Source organism: Mustela erminea, chromosome 12 (assembly GCF_009829155.1).
Source record: "Mustela erminea isolate mMusErm1 chromosome 12, mMusErm1.Pri, whole genome shotgun sequence".
Taxonomy (NCBI): domain Eukaryota; kingdom Metazoa; phylum Chordata; class Mammalia; order Carnivora; family Mustelidae; genus Mustela; species Mustela erminea.
The window spans coordinates 13,413,007-13,432,354 of NC_045625.1; the positions used below are offsets into that span (position 1 = coordinate 13,413,007).

The 19,348-nt window shown below is 36.6% G+C and overlaps 1 protein-coding gene across 2 annotated transcripts in view; it reads left to right on the forward strand.

Moving 5' to 3' along the window:
• C5 (complement C5) overlaps positions 1-19,348 on the forward strand; it is a 105,833-nt gene that overhangs the window by 15,873 nt on the left and 70,612 nt on the right. For both annotated transcript variants that reach the window (XM_032308555.1, XM_032308554.1), the window contains 5 exons: positions 3,824-4,016; positions 9,191-9,353; positions 13,045-13,115; positions 16,050-16,141; positions 18,080-18,162. In XM_032308555.1, coding sequence (XP_032164446.1) covers positions 3,846-4,016; positions 9,191-9,353; positions 13,045-13,115; positions 16,050-16,141; positions 18,080-18,162 — 580 coding nt within the window. In that variant the 5' untranslated portion in view covers positions 3,824-3,845. The remainder of the gene's footprint in view (positions 1-3,823; positions 4,017-9,190; positions 9,354-13,044; positions 13,116-16,049; positions 16,142-18,079; positions 18,163-19,348) is intronic.

Genomic DNA, 19,348 nt, shown 5'->3' on the forward strand with positions numbered 1-19,348 from the left:
TTAATTTGAAAATAAGTTTCTACTTCCTAGAATACCAAGTGAATAGTCTCATCTCTGAATGAGAATGTCATGGAAGCATCTTGATGTGATGAATGGCTAACAATACGTCAGCTTTATGGGAGTGTTATTTATAAAAGTTTACATAAGTGATTGTTTGACTTCCTCTTCTAAAAAGCACAAAATAAACTCAAGATGATGAGGTTTCTTGCCATTGATTGATTATTTGTATTTGGTACATAGTTTTCTTTGTGTGTTCCAGTTACTAAACATAGTAAAGCAAGTGTTATTTTGGGTTCCATTCTAATACTGTGGTTTGAAAAAAGGTTGTAATTATTTCTAAATTTGTGAGTTCTTCATAAATTTTAGTGTTATGATTGAAATATTGTGCATTTTAAGGTATGCCTTAAAAATACTAATTTTGTATCTAGAAATAACATTTTAGTACTGAGAAGGAACTGGAGAGTATCTAATTGAATCTACTCATTTCACAAATAAGGATAAATCCAGACAGCGGGGAAAGTGACATGCAAAGATCATGCTGCTGGAAGGAGACAAAAGCAAGGCTTTTATTAAGGTCTCTTTCATACCAATTCAATTTTTTTTTCATTTTGTCATAAATATATATACACAAATATGTAAAATATAAATGTATAGCCAGGCTATCATAAATTTATAACACTCTCCCACCCCAATCTGATTTTTTCACACAGCCACAATCACCCCATTTCCCAAGTAGTTCTTGTATATCCCTTTTTAAAAGACAATTGGCAGAAGTTCAAGAAATATTGAGATTAGTGGGTTCAAATCAGTGGTAGAACTAGGACTAGGACCCGGGTCCCATGACTCTGAATTCTTTCCACTACACTGTACTGGCCTTTAATGAGCATCTCTTCTCTTCTCTTTGAAAAAGTGAGTGTACCATTTGTGGCACGGCAACCAGTTTAATTAATTTGATTAACTGATTGATTCAACAGAAATTCATTGAGCACCTACCAGGTGATAGGCATTGGTATATAGTAGATGGTATAAAGCTTGCATTCTAGTGGGAGAAGCAAATCATGGATGGATGAATGAACCAATAATGAAGGAATAAATAAAGTCAGGTGGTTATTATGCAAGGAAGAAAAAAATAAAAGAGAATCCGAGGATAAGGAAATAATGGAACATTACCCAAAAATGTAGAAAGGAAGGGTTTCTTTAAGGAGGTGACCCTCAAACAGAGCTTGAAGGAAATGAGGAGGGAGCAAACTATATAAATATCTGGGGAAAGAACATTCTAAGTAGAAGCCAAAATGATATTGTTGCCTCCCTGCAAGCTCAGTAGCCTGATCTTCTTAAACTGCTGAAAGAAAATAAGAAAAGTGTGATATATTATTTCAGTATGACTTTTTTATGTGATTGTGGTACTGATAAACCAGTAAGGACCAAAATCTGTATGAAGGGTGATTCCAATGCCATCTTTCAGGTACTTCTAAATACTGAATATTTTGTGTTTTGTCACTGCCACCACCACATAGAAAATTCAAAATTAAAACAATTTTAACTGGAAAAGATAAAACTTCTCAGAATGCTGAAACTGAAACAGCTTCCCCGCCCCCTAGATTTTTCAGATTACAAAACTCTTGCTAAATCCAGTTTAGTATAGCAATTGAAATTGTTAATTCAGGAAAAAGGCTGCTTGGGTTCAGTTCCTAATTCTATAACTTAATTGCTTGACCTTGGGCAAGTAAATTATCACTTTTCTTCATCTGTGAAATGAGAGTAATAATAAGACCTTTCTCAAAGAGTGACAGAGTGGTTGTAACAACACAATGAAAATACGTATATAGATATTCCTTAAAACAGCGCCTAGCACAGGGTAAGATTTCAGGAAATGTACCTTATTACCACCAGAGCTTAACTTTTCTCATTTTCTGCTGTTCCATAAGTGTATGAGGAATTCAGATGATGGCTGGAACTCTGGAGAATCTTTCACCTCTTTTATAATTTGTCTATAAGTGGTTCCAAATTAGTTGTCATGTAGGAGACTGCCAGATGTTTTAAAAGGATGGAATTGTTTTCAAGCTAATTTCATTGTTACTAAAGACTTGCTGACTTTTTAAATGTCCTAATGTTGACAGTTCTGCAAGGTGGAGTAGCAGGTGGCCTCCAGGCCTGTTCTGTCACTTGAATTAGTATCTATGACCTTTTGGGTTGAAGCACACTTCTCTCTTCCTCTATATTAGCACATGTAGCTCTCACTATTCAAATGAGAAAATTTCATGATATTTAATTAATAACCTAGTTTGTATTTTTAAGTTTTCTTTTCTTTTTCTTTTTTTTTTTTTTAAAGATTTTATTTATTTATTTGACAGAGAGAGATCACAAGTAGGCAGAGAGGCAGTCAGAGAGAGAGGAGGAAGCAGGCTCCCCGCTGAGCAGAGAACCCGATGCGGGACTCGATCCCAGGACCCTGAGATCATGACCTGAGCCGAAGGCAGCGGCTTAACCCACTAAGCCACCCAGGCGCCCTTAAATTTTCTTTTTAAAAACAATGAAAATACACACATTTAAAAATGTCACTTTAAAAACTTGTATAGATTCATTACTATTCTTGTATAAACCACATGAAAAATAAAACTGGAAGTAATAGCCTGTGGTTGTGAACATAGCTTGTAACCTTGACCTCAATTATACACTTTTAACTACTGAAAGACCTGAATATAAAGTTCTGCCTCATTCACTTGTAAGCGATGTGACCTTGGTCAAATTATCCTCTTTTTACTTGCAAAATAGGAATAATATTAGTATCTACACTATTGGCCTGTTGTAAAATTAAGAGAGTGTATATAGAGTGCTAATGCAGCCTCTCCTCTCCTCTGGTAACTATTCACTTAATGATATCATTATTGTTGTATGATTGTTACTATTTTCAAAGACCTCCATCACTCCTTCTGTTTCTAAATGCCTTCTCCCAGCTCACCCTTACTATATCGTTTTCTTTATCCACTCATGGTGTAACACAATACTTCTAAAATTACTTCCTTTTAACTAATTTAGTGAAATTAATGAATCTTAACATTTATTGAGTACAAATCATATATGTAAAGCATACATACCTACAAAGTAGGTATGTATGTATGTATCTCATTTCCTCCTTACTGCAAGCTGGTCAGGAAGGTGGTATTTTCACAGGTAAATTATTTTGGTCTTAAAAGTGTTGGTGGGGGGCGCCTGGGTGGCTCAGTGGGTTAAGCCGCTGCCTTCGGCTCAGGTCATGATCTCAGGGTCCTGGGATCGAGTCCCGCATCGGGTTCTCTGCTCCGCGGGGAGCCTGCTTCCTCCTCTCTCTCTCTCTGCCTGCCTCTCTGCCTACTTGTGATCTCTCTGTGTCAAATGAATAAATAAAATCTTTAAAAAAAAAAAAAAAAGTGTTGGTGGTTTTACCATGGTCATTCAGCCAGTAGATGACAGAGCTGCAATTCAAGCTCTGCTTTTTTCTTCATTGAGCAAAAATACTGACTCTATTTACATGTTCCAGACGGATCAAGAAGATGTGGTATACAGACAACAGCATTTCAAGTCTTTCTCTGCTGCAGTAGCTCAGGGAAGGTGTTATTATTTCTAAATGTTAACTGAATCTCCAGTTCTATTTCTCAAATCTTAATTCTAAGGTACTACTTCTGGGAAACCATGCCGAGATTATCATGGATCACTGAGAAATTTTGATTTTAAAATAATCACTTTTAAGTTGAGAAAATATGCCTATTTGAATCTCTCAAGTGAGATGAAAAAATTAGAAATATAACAGAATAAATCACCTACTCTTTTCCTATTTCAACAGGTATGTCATTTCGGCACCAAAAATGTTTCGTGTTGGAGCATCTGAAAATATTGTAATTCAAGTTTATGGATATACCGAAGAATTTGATGCAACAATCTCTATTAAAAGTTATCCTGATAAAAAATTTAGTTACTCTTCAGGCCATGTTACTTTATCCTCAGAAAATAGATTCCAGAACTCTGCAAGCTTAACAGTATGTATTTATTCTTCATTTTCTTTAAACAGAATATTCTCAGTAAAATGTGTACCAAGTTTGAATGTTGATAACATAGAGATTTGGCCATTTATATCACTTACCACTATGTGAATACTAAGTGATGTCAGTCACCAGTGATAATATGGATGAAACAAAGTTTTTTTGTGTCTGCTTTTTTAGCAATACATGTAAATTATGAAGTTTGTATTAGAAAATAAAATTGCACCAATGTAAAAATATTTGGAAATAAATTGAAAATGTATGTTTACTATGAAAACTATCATTACAAAGAAATAGAAAAATATGAATATGCATCTTGATCTGTAATGCATTGCCTGCAAAAACCCAAGGCTGCTATCTGGTATTTGTCAATTATCGCTTCCAAAACTAATGAAATTACTGATTACTAAACTGAATAGCTCTCATTGACAACCTATAGTTAATATAAAGAACAATATGGATCAAATAACTTTTCCTTTTATTTTGATACTATCATGTACCTTGGTTAGAGAAGAGCTTGCAACTCATTTCTTATTTAAAATTCTAACTAAAAATTACTTTTATACTCAAAATATTTTTTTAAAGTCTGATAAAAATTCAAAAATAAAAAACCCAGAAAATCAAAGACTACTAGACTTGAAAGGGGCTCTGATGTTCATTTAGACCAGTATTTCTTTATTTTTATTATTTTTTAAATATTTTACTATTTACTTGACAGAGAGATAAAGAGCACAAGAAGGCAGAGCAGCAGGCAAGGGAGAGGGTGAGGGAGGAGAGAGAGAAGCAGGCTCTCCACAGAGCAGGAAGCCTGACGTGAGGCTCAGTCCCAGGACCCTGGGATAATGACCTGAGCTGAAGGCAGGCACTTAACCAACCGAGCCACCCAGGCAACCCTAGACCAGTGTTTCTTTAAAGTGAACTCCTTAAAAAGAATTTGAAATTTGAAGTTTGAAAACAGTTTAAGATTAGAATTATATTGATATTTAGTACTTCGAATATATTTTGTAAATTTGTTTTGATTTCATAATTATGTAAGCCTTGTAAGCATAAGATTATACGTAGTCTTAGGCTGTACATATTTAAGTATCATTGTAATAAAAATAAATTTTTATTATATTATAAATAATTAAAAGTCAGCACTGAGAGTCCTTCAGAACATTTTATCCTTTAAAAAGAGGTCTGTATATTACTCTGTATATTACTCAATATACAGACTCAAGTCTGTATATTCTAACCAAATGTAAGAATTTTTTATTAATGTTCTTGATTATAAATGTTTGAATTTCTTAAATACTTCCCCTTACTAGATTTAAGAATTAAAATTAATTTCCCAATTAATTTCAGTGGACACTTTCTTTTTTTTAAAGATTTTATTTATTTATTTATTTGACAACGAGACAGAGCACAAGTACACAGAACAACAGGCAGAGGGAGAGGGAGAAGAGGCTCTCTACTGAGCAGGGAGCCCAATGCAGGGCTCCATTCCAGTACCCTGGGACATGACCTGAGCCCAAGGCAGCCTCTCAACTGACTGAGCCACCCGGACACCCTCAGTAGACACTCTTACCTGATGTCACTAAGATATTTAGTGTGGCTATTACCTTTAAATGTAAATAAATCAAATTTATCTAAAATAAAAAAAAATTCAGTTTATGAGTCACAATAAGAGGTAGGTACCATGCTGGACGACATAGATATCGAATATTTTCATCATCGCAGAAAGTTCTCATGACTTGTGCAGACTCAAATAGTTAATTGAAAGATTAAGTAGAGAATCATAAAACTTGATACATATCTTCAGCATTTAATTTTATCCTAACATTATAATGTATCTTTGTTTGCCAGTTGTTTGATGTTATGCCAAGGTCTTTTCTTTAAACATGGGTCCCCTGGTTGGAGTGTCAAATCTTATTTATTACGTGTCACACCTTTAACGAACCAACTTTGTTGACAGTTTCTGTTCCTTTCAAGTGGAGAAGGAACTTAAAGACACTGGCAAGGCAGTCTGAGAGCAGAATCTTTATGGGCTGTTACTGCCTTCCAAACTTTGACGGCAAGCTCACGTTTGATTCCATAGCAGTTGATTTTAGTGATTAACTTTTATCCCAGGTGCCCAGAGCCTGAGTTTTCATAGAAACACTTTTCTTTCTTTTATTACTACTCTTTATGTATTATATTTGCATATCATGCAATGTAAAGTGGATAATTACGATTACGTACACCAAACAAGAAAGCATGCAGCTCAACAGGTGGGAGCAGAGGGATGGAGATATAGTACAATATATCCCGAACATCAGTCAGGATACCGAACTGAGGGAGTGGACAACATTCTAATCCAGTGCTGGCCAAGTGAGAGTTTGTTAAGAAGCTTCTGTAGTAGTAGTTTTACTAAATGTATATAAAATCTAGGAAACATGCAAACCAAAAGATTTTTTAATTGCTTAAAGCTAAATTTTATCTATGATATTTGACCCTGACAGGGTTTGGATAAAATTTATTCACTATTCTGTCTCTACTACTTTTTTTTTAATTTTTTATTTTTTATAAACATATATTTTTATCCCCAGGGGTACAGGTCGGTGAATCACCAGGTTTACACACTTCACAGCACTCACCAAAGCACATACCCTCCCCAATGTCCATAATCCCACCCCTCTTCTCCCAACCCCCCCCTCCCCCCAGCAACCCTCAGTTTGTTTTGTGAGATTAAGAGTCTCTTATGGTTTGTCTCCCTCCCGATCCCATCTTGTTTCATTTATTCTTCTCCTACCCACTTAAGCCCCCATGTTGCATCACCACTTCCTCATATCAGGGAGATCATATGATAGTTGTCTTTCTCCGCTTGACTTGTTTCGCTAAGCATGATACGCTCTAGTTCCATCCATGTTGTCGCAAATGGCAAGATTTCATTTCTTTTGATGGCTGCATAGTATTCCATTGTGTATATATACCACATCTTCTTTATCCATTCATCTGTTGATGGACATCTAGGTTCTTTCCATAGTTTGGCTGTTGTGGACATTGCTGCTATAAACATTCGGGTGCACGTGCCCCTTTGGATCACTACGTTTGTATCTTTAGGGTAAATACCCAGTAGTGCAATTGCTGGGTCATAGGGCAGTTCTATTTTCAACATTTTGAGGAACCTCCATGCTGTTTTCCAGAGTGGCTGCACCAGCTTGCATTCCCACCAACAGTGTAGGAGGGTTCCCCTTTCTCCGCATCCTCGCCAGCATCTGTCATTTCCTGACTTGTTGATTTTAGCCATTCTGACTGGTGTGAGGTGGTATCTCATTGTGGTTTTGATTTGTATTTCCCTGATGCCGAGTGATATGGAGCACTTTTTCATGTGTCTGTTGGCCATCTGGATGTCTTCTTTGCAGAAATGTCTGTTCATGTCCTCTGCCCATTTCTTGATTGGATTATTTGTTCTTTGGGTGTTGAGTTTGCTAAGTTCTTTATAGATTTTGGACACTAGTCCTTTATCTGATATGTCATTTGCAAATATCTTCTCCCATTCTGTCAGTTGTCTTTTGATTTTGTTAACTGTTTCCTTTGCTGTGCAAAAGCTTTTGATCTTGATGAAATCCCAATAGTTCATTTTTGCCCTTGCTCCCCTTGCCTTTGGCGATGTTCCTAGGAAGATGTTGCTGCAGCTGAGGTCAAAGAGGTTGCTGCCTGTGTTCTCCTCAAGGATTTTGATGGATTTGGATTCCTTTCTCACATTGAGGTCCTTCATCCATTTTGAGTCTATTTTTGTGTGTGGTGTAAGGAAATGGTCCAATTTCATTTTTCTGCATGTGTCTGTCCAATTACCCAACACCATTTATTGAAGAGGCTGTCTTTTTTCCATTGGACATTCTTTCCTGCTTTGTCGAAGATTAGTTGACCATAGAGTTGAGGGTCTATTTCTGGGCTCTCTATTCTGTTCCATTGATCTATGTGTCTGTTTTTGTGCCAGTACCATGCTGTCTTGATGATGACAGCTTTGTAATAGAGCTTGAAGTGCGGAATTGTGATGCCACCAACTTTGGCTTTCTTTTTCAATATTCCTTTGGCTATTTGAGGTCTTTTCTGGTTCCATATAAATTTTAGGATTATTTGTTCCATTTCTTTGAAAAAGATGGATGGTATTTTGATAGGAATTGCATTAAATGTGTAGATTGCTTTAGGTAGCATAGACATTTTCACAATATTTATTCTTCCAATCCAGGAGCATGGAACATTTTTCCATTTCTTTGTGTCTTCCTCAATTTCTTTCATGAGTACTTTATAGTTTTCTGAGTATAGAGTCTGTGCCTCTTTGGTTAGGTTTATTCCTAGGTATCTTATGGTTTGGGGTGCAATTGTAAATGGGATTGACTCCTTAATTTCTCTTTCTTCTGTCTTGTTGTTGGTGTAGAGAAATGCAACTGATTTCTGTGCATTGATTTTATATCCTGACACTTTACTGAATTCCTGTACAAGTTCTAGCAGTTTTGGAGTGGAGTCTTTTGGGTTTTCCACATAAAGTATCATATCATCTGCGAAGAGTGATAGTTTGACTTCTTCTTTGCCAATTTGGATGCCTTTAATTTCCTTTTGTTGTCTGATTGCTGAGGCTAGGACTTCTAGTACTATGTTGAATAGCAGTGGTGATAATGGACATCCCTGCTGTGTTCCTGACCTTAGCGGAAAAGCTTTCAGTTTTTCTCCATTGAGAATGATATTTGCGGTGGGTTTTTCATAAATGGCTTTAATAATATTGAGGTATGTGCCCTCTATCCCTACACTTTGAAGAGTTTTGATCAGGAAGGGATGCTGTACTTTGTCAAATGCTTTTTCAGCATCTATTGAGAGTATCATATGGTTCTTGTTCTTTCTTTTATTGATGTGTTGTATCACATTGATTGATTTGCGGATGTTGAACCAACCTTGCAGCCCTAGAATAAATCCCACTTGGTCGTGATGAATAATCCTTTTAATGTACTGTTGAATCCTATTGGCTAGTATTTTGGTGAGGATTTTCGCATCTGTGTTCATCAAGGATATGTCTCTACTACTTTTTAAATGGTTAAATACATACACTCATTTTTGTGTGTGTTCTAATGAGATGACAGTGGGATTTGGAAAATCAACATGTTTTATAACCTGAAAATTATACTCCATTCCATCAATTTTTTCTTTTACAGATACAACCCAAACATTTGTCTGGAGGACAAAAGCCAGTTTCATATGTGTATTTGGAAGTTGTATCGAAGCATTTTTCAAGATCAAAAAAAGTGCCAATAACTGATGAGAATGGATATCTCTTCATTCATACAGACAAACCTGTTTACACTCCAGAACAGTCAGGTAGGGTATAAGATGATGCTTTCTCTGGTGCAGAGCAGGCGATTGACATATTGTAGAGATCTTTTAACACTTGAAATTAAGTGTAAACAGGTTTCCAACTTGCTTGAGTCTCAACTCTCAATGACTTTTACACTTATAAATACATTTTAATTTAAAATTTATATGGAGATTGCTAAATATGTAATTTAAACTTAAATACAAATTTTAAGTTCATATGGAACCTATAAAATCAATAGGTTATCTTATTATTATATTATAATAATAATAATATTATATTATCTGCCCCATTAGTTATTTCCATGAAGAGGAAAGCTTTTTAAAATGGTGAAATGTTGTGTTATATCTTATTTATTAAACAAGTGTAAGATGTAATTGCAGATATACTTTTGGCAATGGTAAAATAATTTATTATAGAACCAGGTTCATAAAAACAACTTCCTTTGACTTTGGAACTATTCTTCAAATTCCAAAAATAAACCCAACCCTAGGGGATCAGATGTTTCAGCAAAGAATAAACTAAATCACAGATATAGATGAATATTAACTTTCTGAGGGGAAACTACCCAAGAAAATTTCTAATAGAACATGGCTCTGTATTCATGGTTCCTTTGTTAGTGGGAGAAAGGGCAGAATAGAGAGAATAAAATTTACCTCACAGAATTGTTGTGAGAGGTAGGTGAATTCATATGAGTAAAGCACTTAAAACAGCGTCCAGAACAGAGTAAGCACTAGGAAAGTGTTTTCCATTACTATCTGATCTGTGGAATAGCACAAACCCGTATTTACACAGAAGAAAAAAATTACTTAAAAGTGGTCTCTTAGTTAGAGACTTAATCTCACAAAACAAACCTAGGGTTGCTGTGGGGGGGGTGGTATGGAGAACGTGGTTGGGTTATGGACTTTGGGGAGGGTATGTGCTATGGTGAGTGCTGTGAAGTGTGTAAGCCTGACGATTCACAGACCTGTACCCCTGCAGCAAATAATACATTATATGTTAATAAAAATAATTAATAAAAAAAATTTTTAAAAGAATTTTAAAAAGTTGTCCCTTAGCCTGGGTGGCTCAGTGGTTAAGCCTTGGCCTTCGGCTCAGGTCATGATCTCGGGGTCCTGGGATCGAGCCCCACATCAGGCTCTCTGATCAGTGGGGAGCCTGCTTCCTCCTCTCTCTCTGCCTGCCTCTCTGCCTGCTTGTGATCTCTGTCTGTCAAATAAATAAATAAAATCTTAAAAAAAAAAGAAATTGATTAAATCTACCTATTTATAGCTCTAATGTCCTAAACCACGCATTTAATCTGAATATCCTGGAGGGATTTTTAGTATAAGGGTCTTTAGAATAAAGGTTTAAATCTTCAAGGCTTTGTAGGATAAGGACTTTGTTGACCAAAATCCCTCAATTCCATGCAACCTGTGTCATGCCTTCCTCTCCAGCTTTCTCAGTCACCATGTTCCCCCTCATCTGTGTAAACCAGCCAAACGGACCTCTTTCTGTTTGCATTCTCAGACTCTTCCCCCTCCTCCCCTCATGTGAAGGTCTGTATATCTCTGCCTGGTACATTCATTCCCCCCAAGCCCCACCCCCACCCCCATCCCCACTTTGCCTGATTAACACCTACGCAACTCTTACATGGCATCCTTAGAGGGCAGCCTTCTCTGACCTCTCTGACCACTTCAGATCTCCCTCTTCTGTGTTCTCAGGAAGCCAGGCAGTGCTCTTTGTCATGCTTCCCACCCCGAATTGTACATACTCTTGTGTAGTCATATGTTCACTCTCTGCTCCACTCCACTGGAAGATATCCATGTCTGATTTGTCTCACCACCATATCTTCAAGTACAGCATAGGTTCCTGCACATAGAAGGCATCAATACATTCTTTTTAAAAGATTTTATTTATTTGACAGAGAGAAAGAGAGAGAGGGAACACAAGAAGGTGGAGTGGGAGAGGGAGAAGCAGGCTTCCTGCTAAGTGGGGAGCCTGATACGGGACTTGATCCCAGGACCGCGGGATCATGACCTGAGCTGAAGGCAGCCCCTTAACCAACTGAGCCACCCAGGCACACGCATCAGTACATTTTTTAAAAACCTAACAAGCCATATTTTTGGTACTAAAGAATTATATTGATCTTGCCTCTGATACACTGTTCCTATGAAGACAAGATTAATTTTCTAATCGAAATACAAACTGGGTTAGAAAGCAGATAAGCCTGTGAATCACCAGGTTTACACACTTCCCAGCACTTACCAAAGCACATACCCTCCCCCCTGGGGATAAAAATATATGTTTATAAAAAATAAAAAATTAATTAAAAAAAAAGAAAAGAAAAAGAAAAAGAAACTTTAAACCAGGAAAAAAAAAAGAAAGCAGATAAGCAGTAGACATAAAAATAATAATACTAAAAAAAATAAGCATTTATTGAATAGTTATTATGCCCCAGGCTATGTAAAAGCTTTGTCTCATTTAGTTCTTATAATATTATAAAGCAGATTTTAACAGTTATATTTTAAAAACAGAGAACTAAGATTTAGAGGGATTAAGTGTCCTACTCCAGGGCCGCTAGGAAGTGGTAGTCGTGGGAGTGAAATCAAAGTTTTGAACTCCAGGGCATGAGCTCTTACTTTTTTCTGACATTCTGCCTCTGCCAGCATCCCAGTGATGCTCAGGGATGAGCTGGGTATGTCCATAATATAAGAGGGAGGCCCAAGATGAGAGAAGAATATAGGAGGGAGGACACAAGGAGGGAGAAAGGGAACAGCAGACAGTGTGTGTGTGTTGGGGGGGCGGTATTTACTGAACAGTTTGCTTTGACCTTATGGTTTTAGTGAAACCAATTTTGGAGAGCTTAATGTGACTTCTTATGTAGAGCTTTACATAATACTGACTCTTTAAAGGGCTATGGTTCCAGTTCAGTTTTATTTAGAGAGTAAAGTTTTCGCCATGAAATGATCTGAGTATCAGTAAATGAACATGAGAGAAATCATAATACGTCATGTTGGAAGGAACTAGAATATCATGTCTCAAGCAGCTAAGGGTTCACTTCTAAGCAGATGCAATTGTCTAAAAGGCAGGAATCTTTTAATGGGCAGAAACAAATGAAGAGAATAATTGTTCTCGAGTTCTTGCCATTACTCATTTAACAATTTAATTATAGGATCTGGCTTAATGAATCTAACAAAACCATACAATTTAAAGCTGCCTTTAGCAACAATAAGGGATACTTTGGGAGCCTTGTTGGTTTTAATATGTGTAAGAGTGTATAATATCAAAATCAAACTGTCTAATTTTCCATTAAAATCTATGACTCTAATATAAGACAATATAGGATACTCTCATATAACCATAAAGGAGAGATTACTATTTTGCTACTATGAAATTCTCAATAAACAATGGCCTAATGTGTGTTCCCAAAAAGTTGTAAGAAAATATATTTTGATAAAGTGGACTGTACTTTAAATTCACTAGGAAAAGTATCTCTTTAAAGGAATCCAAGAGGATTGTCTTCAAAGGAAAATAATCTTTAGTAACATATGTGTCTGTAAAGTAACTTTTTCTTTCCTTTAAGTATGAATTTTTGTGATGCAATTTTTGTGATTTTTTAAAATTATACTCATCTCTTTTAAGGATGATTATTGCAAAAAATCAAAATACCCTTGTGTTTAGCAGAGGTTTTGATGATATCAATTGTTCTTACAGTAAAGGTTAGAGTTTACTCACTGAATGATGACTTGAAGCCAGCCAAAAGAGAAACTGTCTTAACGTACATAGTGAGTATTTTTTAATTTAAATAATAATTTAACTCATCTTTAGGATAAGATACATTGTTCCATAACCCTGCCCTAATACCACACTAACTCATTCAATGTTGGATAAATCGTTACCTGACATCTTCTGTAAGTAAAACATTGTAAGTCTATACCTCTACAATAGATAAATGTAAAGCACTCATGAAAATTCACTTGCAGCAAGTTGATTTTGAACTAAATCCTTTAAATATATCCTTCATGGCTTCTTTCTTAAAGGGCATAAATCAATCACTATGAATTGATTGATTATTATTGAATATTACATATGATATTTTTTATTTGTACAATTTTAAAGAATTACAATCTGGGCACTTACACTTAAGAAACTTTAGTAACATACTGGCACATGTGAAAAATAGTGTTAAACCTGAGATAAGGATCAGCAGTTATCAACCCTTTTTCAGCAATGACATAATGACATGTGTAGCACATGACATGCCCAAGGGCAACAAGCACCCATGGTCTTACCCAGTTTGTGTCACAATCCTACAAAATTTTTGTAGGGAAATAACTGTTCACCTATTAACAGTAGGTATATTACCCACGGCCCCTCCCTGCAGACTGCAGCAATTTTTCTCCTACTAACCACCCTAGAAGATGAAAACCTTACCAGAACACAAGTAAAGAAGAGGAATGTATAGGGATAACTTTGAATGCTTTATAGCCTACACAAATCACAAACCTTTCACAAACTCTAACGTCTAACTATTTTATAATGAATTACCTGTGAAACATCAGAGTGGGCCAAGACTGTGGTTGATAACTATCAATACAGACCATAAAACCCCATAGTCCAGAAAAAAGATTAGGGAGGCCAAAGGACCCATCAAGGAAAAGGAAAGATTTGGACTTGGCCTGGAACAATGAGTAGAATTGAGAGTGGTAGAGAAGACATGAGCAGGTTGCTGGAAAGGAGCACAGACAGCACAGTCAGAGGTAAAAGGGATTGGACAGGAGGAAAGCAACCTGATTCCAGGGCAGAGGCATCCCTAGCAACAGAGAGGTAAGTAAGATTTGAAGGTTAGACTAGGGCCAGACACTTGAATCACCAGATCTGGAAGTGAAGACTTCACATAGCAGGTGGTGGGGCGTTCCTGCAGACTTACTGAAGTGACAGGACCAAGGATAGAAGGGACATGTGTAGCCGTGAGCACCACTGCGGGGGAAGTAAAAGAATGTGCAGTGTGGGAACCCTGGGCTGGGCTGCCGCAGAAGTCCCGATGCAGGGAGAGGCGTGCTACCAGCAGCAGGAGAAACACAGAGGGTGGCCTCCCAGACTGCCTGAATGAGGCTGGGAAGAGGAAGCTGGTGAGAGTAGCACTGACCGCTGCAGGGAAGAGGATGGGAATTCACCAGTCCACAGCAGCCGTCTGAGTGTGCTGGCTTGTCCTAAAGCTGTGAGTCTCTCCCTCTGATACCCAAGATTTGCGTGTAGGAATAGATGTACACACTGAGTAGATACCACAGAACAAAAGCACACTGGAGTATAAACTAAACAAACGATACAGTGGGACAAATGACCCATGGGCTCTGAGGGCAGACCAAATGGAGTTAAGAGTCATGGCTGACAGCAATCCTTTTCTGGAATAGAATAGGTTTCAGTTAAAAGAATAGATGTGGATTTTTACAAAATAGAACTAAGAAATAGCACACGTTTTCCAATGGCAGCAGGGAGGACTAAGAAGTGAGATACTAAGAAGTGAGATAACCAATAAACCGGCTGACTGGTGTAGGGAGTCTGGAAAGGATTGAAGGAAACTGTCCAGCTCACATGTCCTTTTTCTGTCAGAAAATACTAGAGGATGTGGACAGATGCTTTTTATTTTATTCCTCCTGGTTGAGCTTAAGTGATTAAAAAAAATATATATATATATATATATATATCTCCTGGCACCACACAAGGAAGAGTGGGTGCCAGTCGTGCCATGTAGGAGCTGCCCCAGGAAGAGAGGATTGAGGAAGCTGATTCCAGAGCCACAGAGATGCAGTGTACAAGAAGTGTCCTGAAAATAGTGCTCAAGAGATACCATCTTACAAGCACTGTGCGTGATCAGCTGCAGGGAAAAAGAACAGCCCCGCCGATATTTAGATGCTAATCCTGATCCTTGGCAGAATAGACCTTGGTAACTTCAGGGGAAAATACCTTAAAATTCCAGCCATGAATTCCACAGTCATGACCCATGGTGGTAAATTTCTGTGTTACGGTCAAAATGAACCTCTACACGTAGTCCAAAGAAAGTAAAATACCTTGTTTTGATAATTTTCAAACCCACATACAAAGGGGAGTTTGTGGGGAAGCTTTATGAAAAATTTCAGGTTTGTTTAACCATTTTGAGTGTTTTACCAAGTTCAAAATACCCATAGTGCACAGTTATAAAATGTCTAGCTAGTTAAAGCATTAAAATGCTTTAACTAGCTAGACATATTTGCTCTGGAAAACTTCAAATGAACAGATATGAAATTCAGATTCTGGTATCTATAAAGCCTATAAGTCCATGTTTGGTTAGTTGTAACATCTATTATTATTATATTTCTAATTTTAGTCATGCAATAGAAAGTTGAGTCTCTTCTGGATAATTGTGGCGAGGATATCCTGGATACCAATATACACCTTCTCTTCCTCCTTTCCTCTCTCCATCTGTGTGTGTGTGTGTGTGTGTGTGTGTGTATGCACACACATGTAGCAGGAGATGGAGAACAGTTTCAAAGAGGGAGGGAAGTAGCTTAAATGAACCCTATTTGCCTTCCACAACATTTAAGTTATCTTCCTCCTTTGTATTTAATTTGAAGACATAGATCTTTGTTAGTAAATACTCCTATAGGTCAAAAAAACTATAATCAGTTGATTTTTTAATGTGGTTTATATGCTTTGAGGTTGTTTGTTTTTATTCAAAGGATCCCGAAGGATCAGAAGTGGACATTGTAGAAGAAAACGATTATACTGGAATCATCTCTTTTCCTGACTTCAAGATTCCAACTAATCCTAAGTATTTTAAAGTGTTTGTTAATACAGTTTTCTCTAGAAAACACATCTGGAACTTTGGATTGTGAGAGAGATAACCAGTCAAATGGAGCTGCCTGTTGTTAAGAAGGGTGTAAGCGTGAAGGGGAGTCCACTTGGGATAAGCATGGGCTGCTATACGGAATTGTTGCATCACTATAGTGTATGCTGAAACTAATATAATACTGTATGTTAACTCACTGGCATTAAAATAAAATAAAACAAATAATCCATCAACCCTCTACCCTTCAAGGAATCTAGTAGATTTTTAGTCGAAAGGGCTGGAGTGGTCCCATGCCTTCATCTGAGAGTTATAAAATATTGGTGCTCCATAGTCTTTGTCTGCATAGATTACCAGAAGGCAGATTTCGAGAAGGAGAAGGATTTAAGAACAAGTTCTAACAGAATACAATGTAATAAAGATTTGGTGAACACATTCCTGGTATGTGCAAGGCACATAGAGAGTGAGATACACAAAATAGAAATGAGTAATCCACGGTCCCTGCCTTCAAGGAACTTATAATACCATAGGACAAATAACTGTACTCATAAATGGTTAAATATAACTTTAAAACAAAACCACCTTGTGGTTATTTTTTTGCCCTCTGGAAGGGAGCTCACAGTTAATTTGTTGTTTGTAGTTAATTCACTGAAGATTTTCTAGAAATGTGAGTAAAATTGGGAATTTAATTTTTAAATTACATACTTCCTTGAAAATACTACCTGCTCTATATCATAGAATTGATCTTATTATTTTATAACTATTATCATTTATCCAACTATTATCCAACTGTATTTTGTGCCATTTGTTCCTTCACAGATTATGTGTCAGGCATGGTGGCCTCTCATGAGCCCTACTTTCCTACCCCAGTACCTTTGCACATATTGTTCCCTCTGCTTAGAATGTGCTTCAGCTTGCTCTTCAGAAGGCTGACTTCTCATTCCTTAGGACACAGAGTAAATGCTCCCTTTTCAAAGAGGCTATCCCTGGATACATAATTTAATATAGTCCCTCTCCTTTTCTAACTCTCTTATTTATTTACTTCATGGCTACATATCTCAGTGTTACACTTATTTACTGGTTTGTTTGTTTATTTGCCTTCTTATTTTGTCTGTTTTGCTCACTGTTGTATCTTCAGAACTTTAACATAACAGGCACTTGACAAATATTCATTGAATTAATGATGGTGGTAGTCATAGTATTAAGTGTATTGTTTGCATAACCAATGTGCAAAATAAATATGATCTTTTTCATTGCACAGATGAAGTTAAGCAACTTGCCCAAATCTAATCTGTCAGTAAATGGAGAATTGGAAATTGGAATTGGAAATCTCAAGGACTGTTAGCTCTATAAATGCAGAAATTCTTCTATTTTTTTCACTTTTACCTCTAGTTCTTACCCCAGTGCTCAGTAAATATTTTTAAATGAAGATTGTTAATTAAATCAGGTCATTTTCCTCTTTAAATAAACCATATTTTGTCTCTAACCATAACTTCTTTTATGTGAGGTGTGAGTTTTATCATCTGGAAAAGCTTGACCTGTTATATGTTTCTAGAGACATTAATATGATGTCCTACTATAGTGTGATTTTAGTATTATGTTAGTGTAACTATGTTCCAGGATTAAATTAATCTTCAAAGATTTCATAAGCTCTTCAAATCAAAGCTATTGACTATATTAAGACAAAAACGCTTGAAAAAAATGACAGAATATGAAAAACTCATTACTTAAACATTTTTATTATCCTGAAAACATTCAGTTATTTCTGTTTATTACTTAAAGTTCTGCACAAATAAAATATGTTACTTAGGCTAAATACATCTCTACTTTCTCCTCCCTAAAACAGGAATCAATTAGATTTCCTCTGGATAAATTAAAAATATTTGATGACTTCTATAATTTTAAATATTTTGTCTCCCCCAGATATGGTGTATGGACAATCCGAGCTAAATATAAAGAGGACTTTTCAACAACTGGAGTGGCGTATTTTGAAATCAAAGAATATGGTAATTTGTGACAAAAGTTTATTCGTAAAAAGTTAGTGTTTTTGCAGTTATGTTTTTCATTAGTGAACTTAATGCAGAATCACTCCCAGATAAAGATGAGGCAGCCTGGCTGGGATGATTACAAGAACTCGTGGAGCTTGAACAAGTCCAGCAAACTCTCTGGACTTGTGCTCCTCATCACAGAGCCAGAAGAAACCTAGTGACCCAGGAAGCTTGACAAGTTAAAGGCAAAAATTGTGATTTTTGGAGAAACTTAAATAGGCAGAGATGAGGTAAGCAGAACCCAGTAGGACTAAGATTTACTCAAATCATTGCAACCATTTAGTGACGGAAAAGAAACAACTGGATTTCCATCCCCTGAGTTCAGTACTATTTTCCTTCTGGCTCACAAATCCCTAATATATTTATCTGGAAATCTAAGACATCCTTATTTTGAAATCAATCGTATTGATGGACTAATAATTAACATATAAAAAGCTTATCTTTCCATTTCTTTTTTTGTTTTTAAGATTTTATTTATTTGTTTGACTGAGAAAGAGAGAGAGAGCACAGCAAAGGGAACGGGGCTCAATCTCAGGACACCAGGATCGTGACCTGAGCTGAAGGCAGTCAGCCATCCACCTGAGCCACCCAGACTCCCATCTTTCCATTTCTTGTAGTTGTTTTAAAGCATTTGTGTGTTCTGATATCGAATTTAACTTTCGTTTGTTTGAAGTCATTTTTTATTCCTCCAGGAGACTTATAATGATACAGAGAATAAATACACAAATTTTAACAATGAGCAAAAAACAAAACAAAAAAAAACAAAACAAAAAACAGTGACCAAAAAAATTTGTTACACTGAAACAATTTTAAAAGATAATGGGTTCTCAATAACCTATAATCCTAACTGAGCTTCCTTCCTCTGAGTATTTTTACTGCTTCCTGTGTATATCTAGAATTCCTCCACCTCCTACTGTCTGAGGCCACCCTCATCAATTCATCACCAGGCCCCTGCCTGGACTACTGCAAAAGCCTCCTAACTGCTATCTCTTCTTCCAAGCTATTCTCATTTGGTATTGGCCAAAATCTTTAAATGCAAATCTCATCATGTTATTTCACTTTTGAAAAGTCCCCAGTAGCTCCTCATTCCTTTGCTAATGAAAATAAAAATCCTAATTTTGAGCTGGTCCTGCCTTCCTCCTCT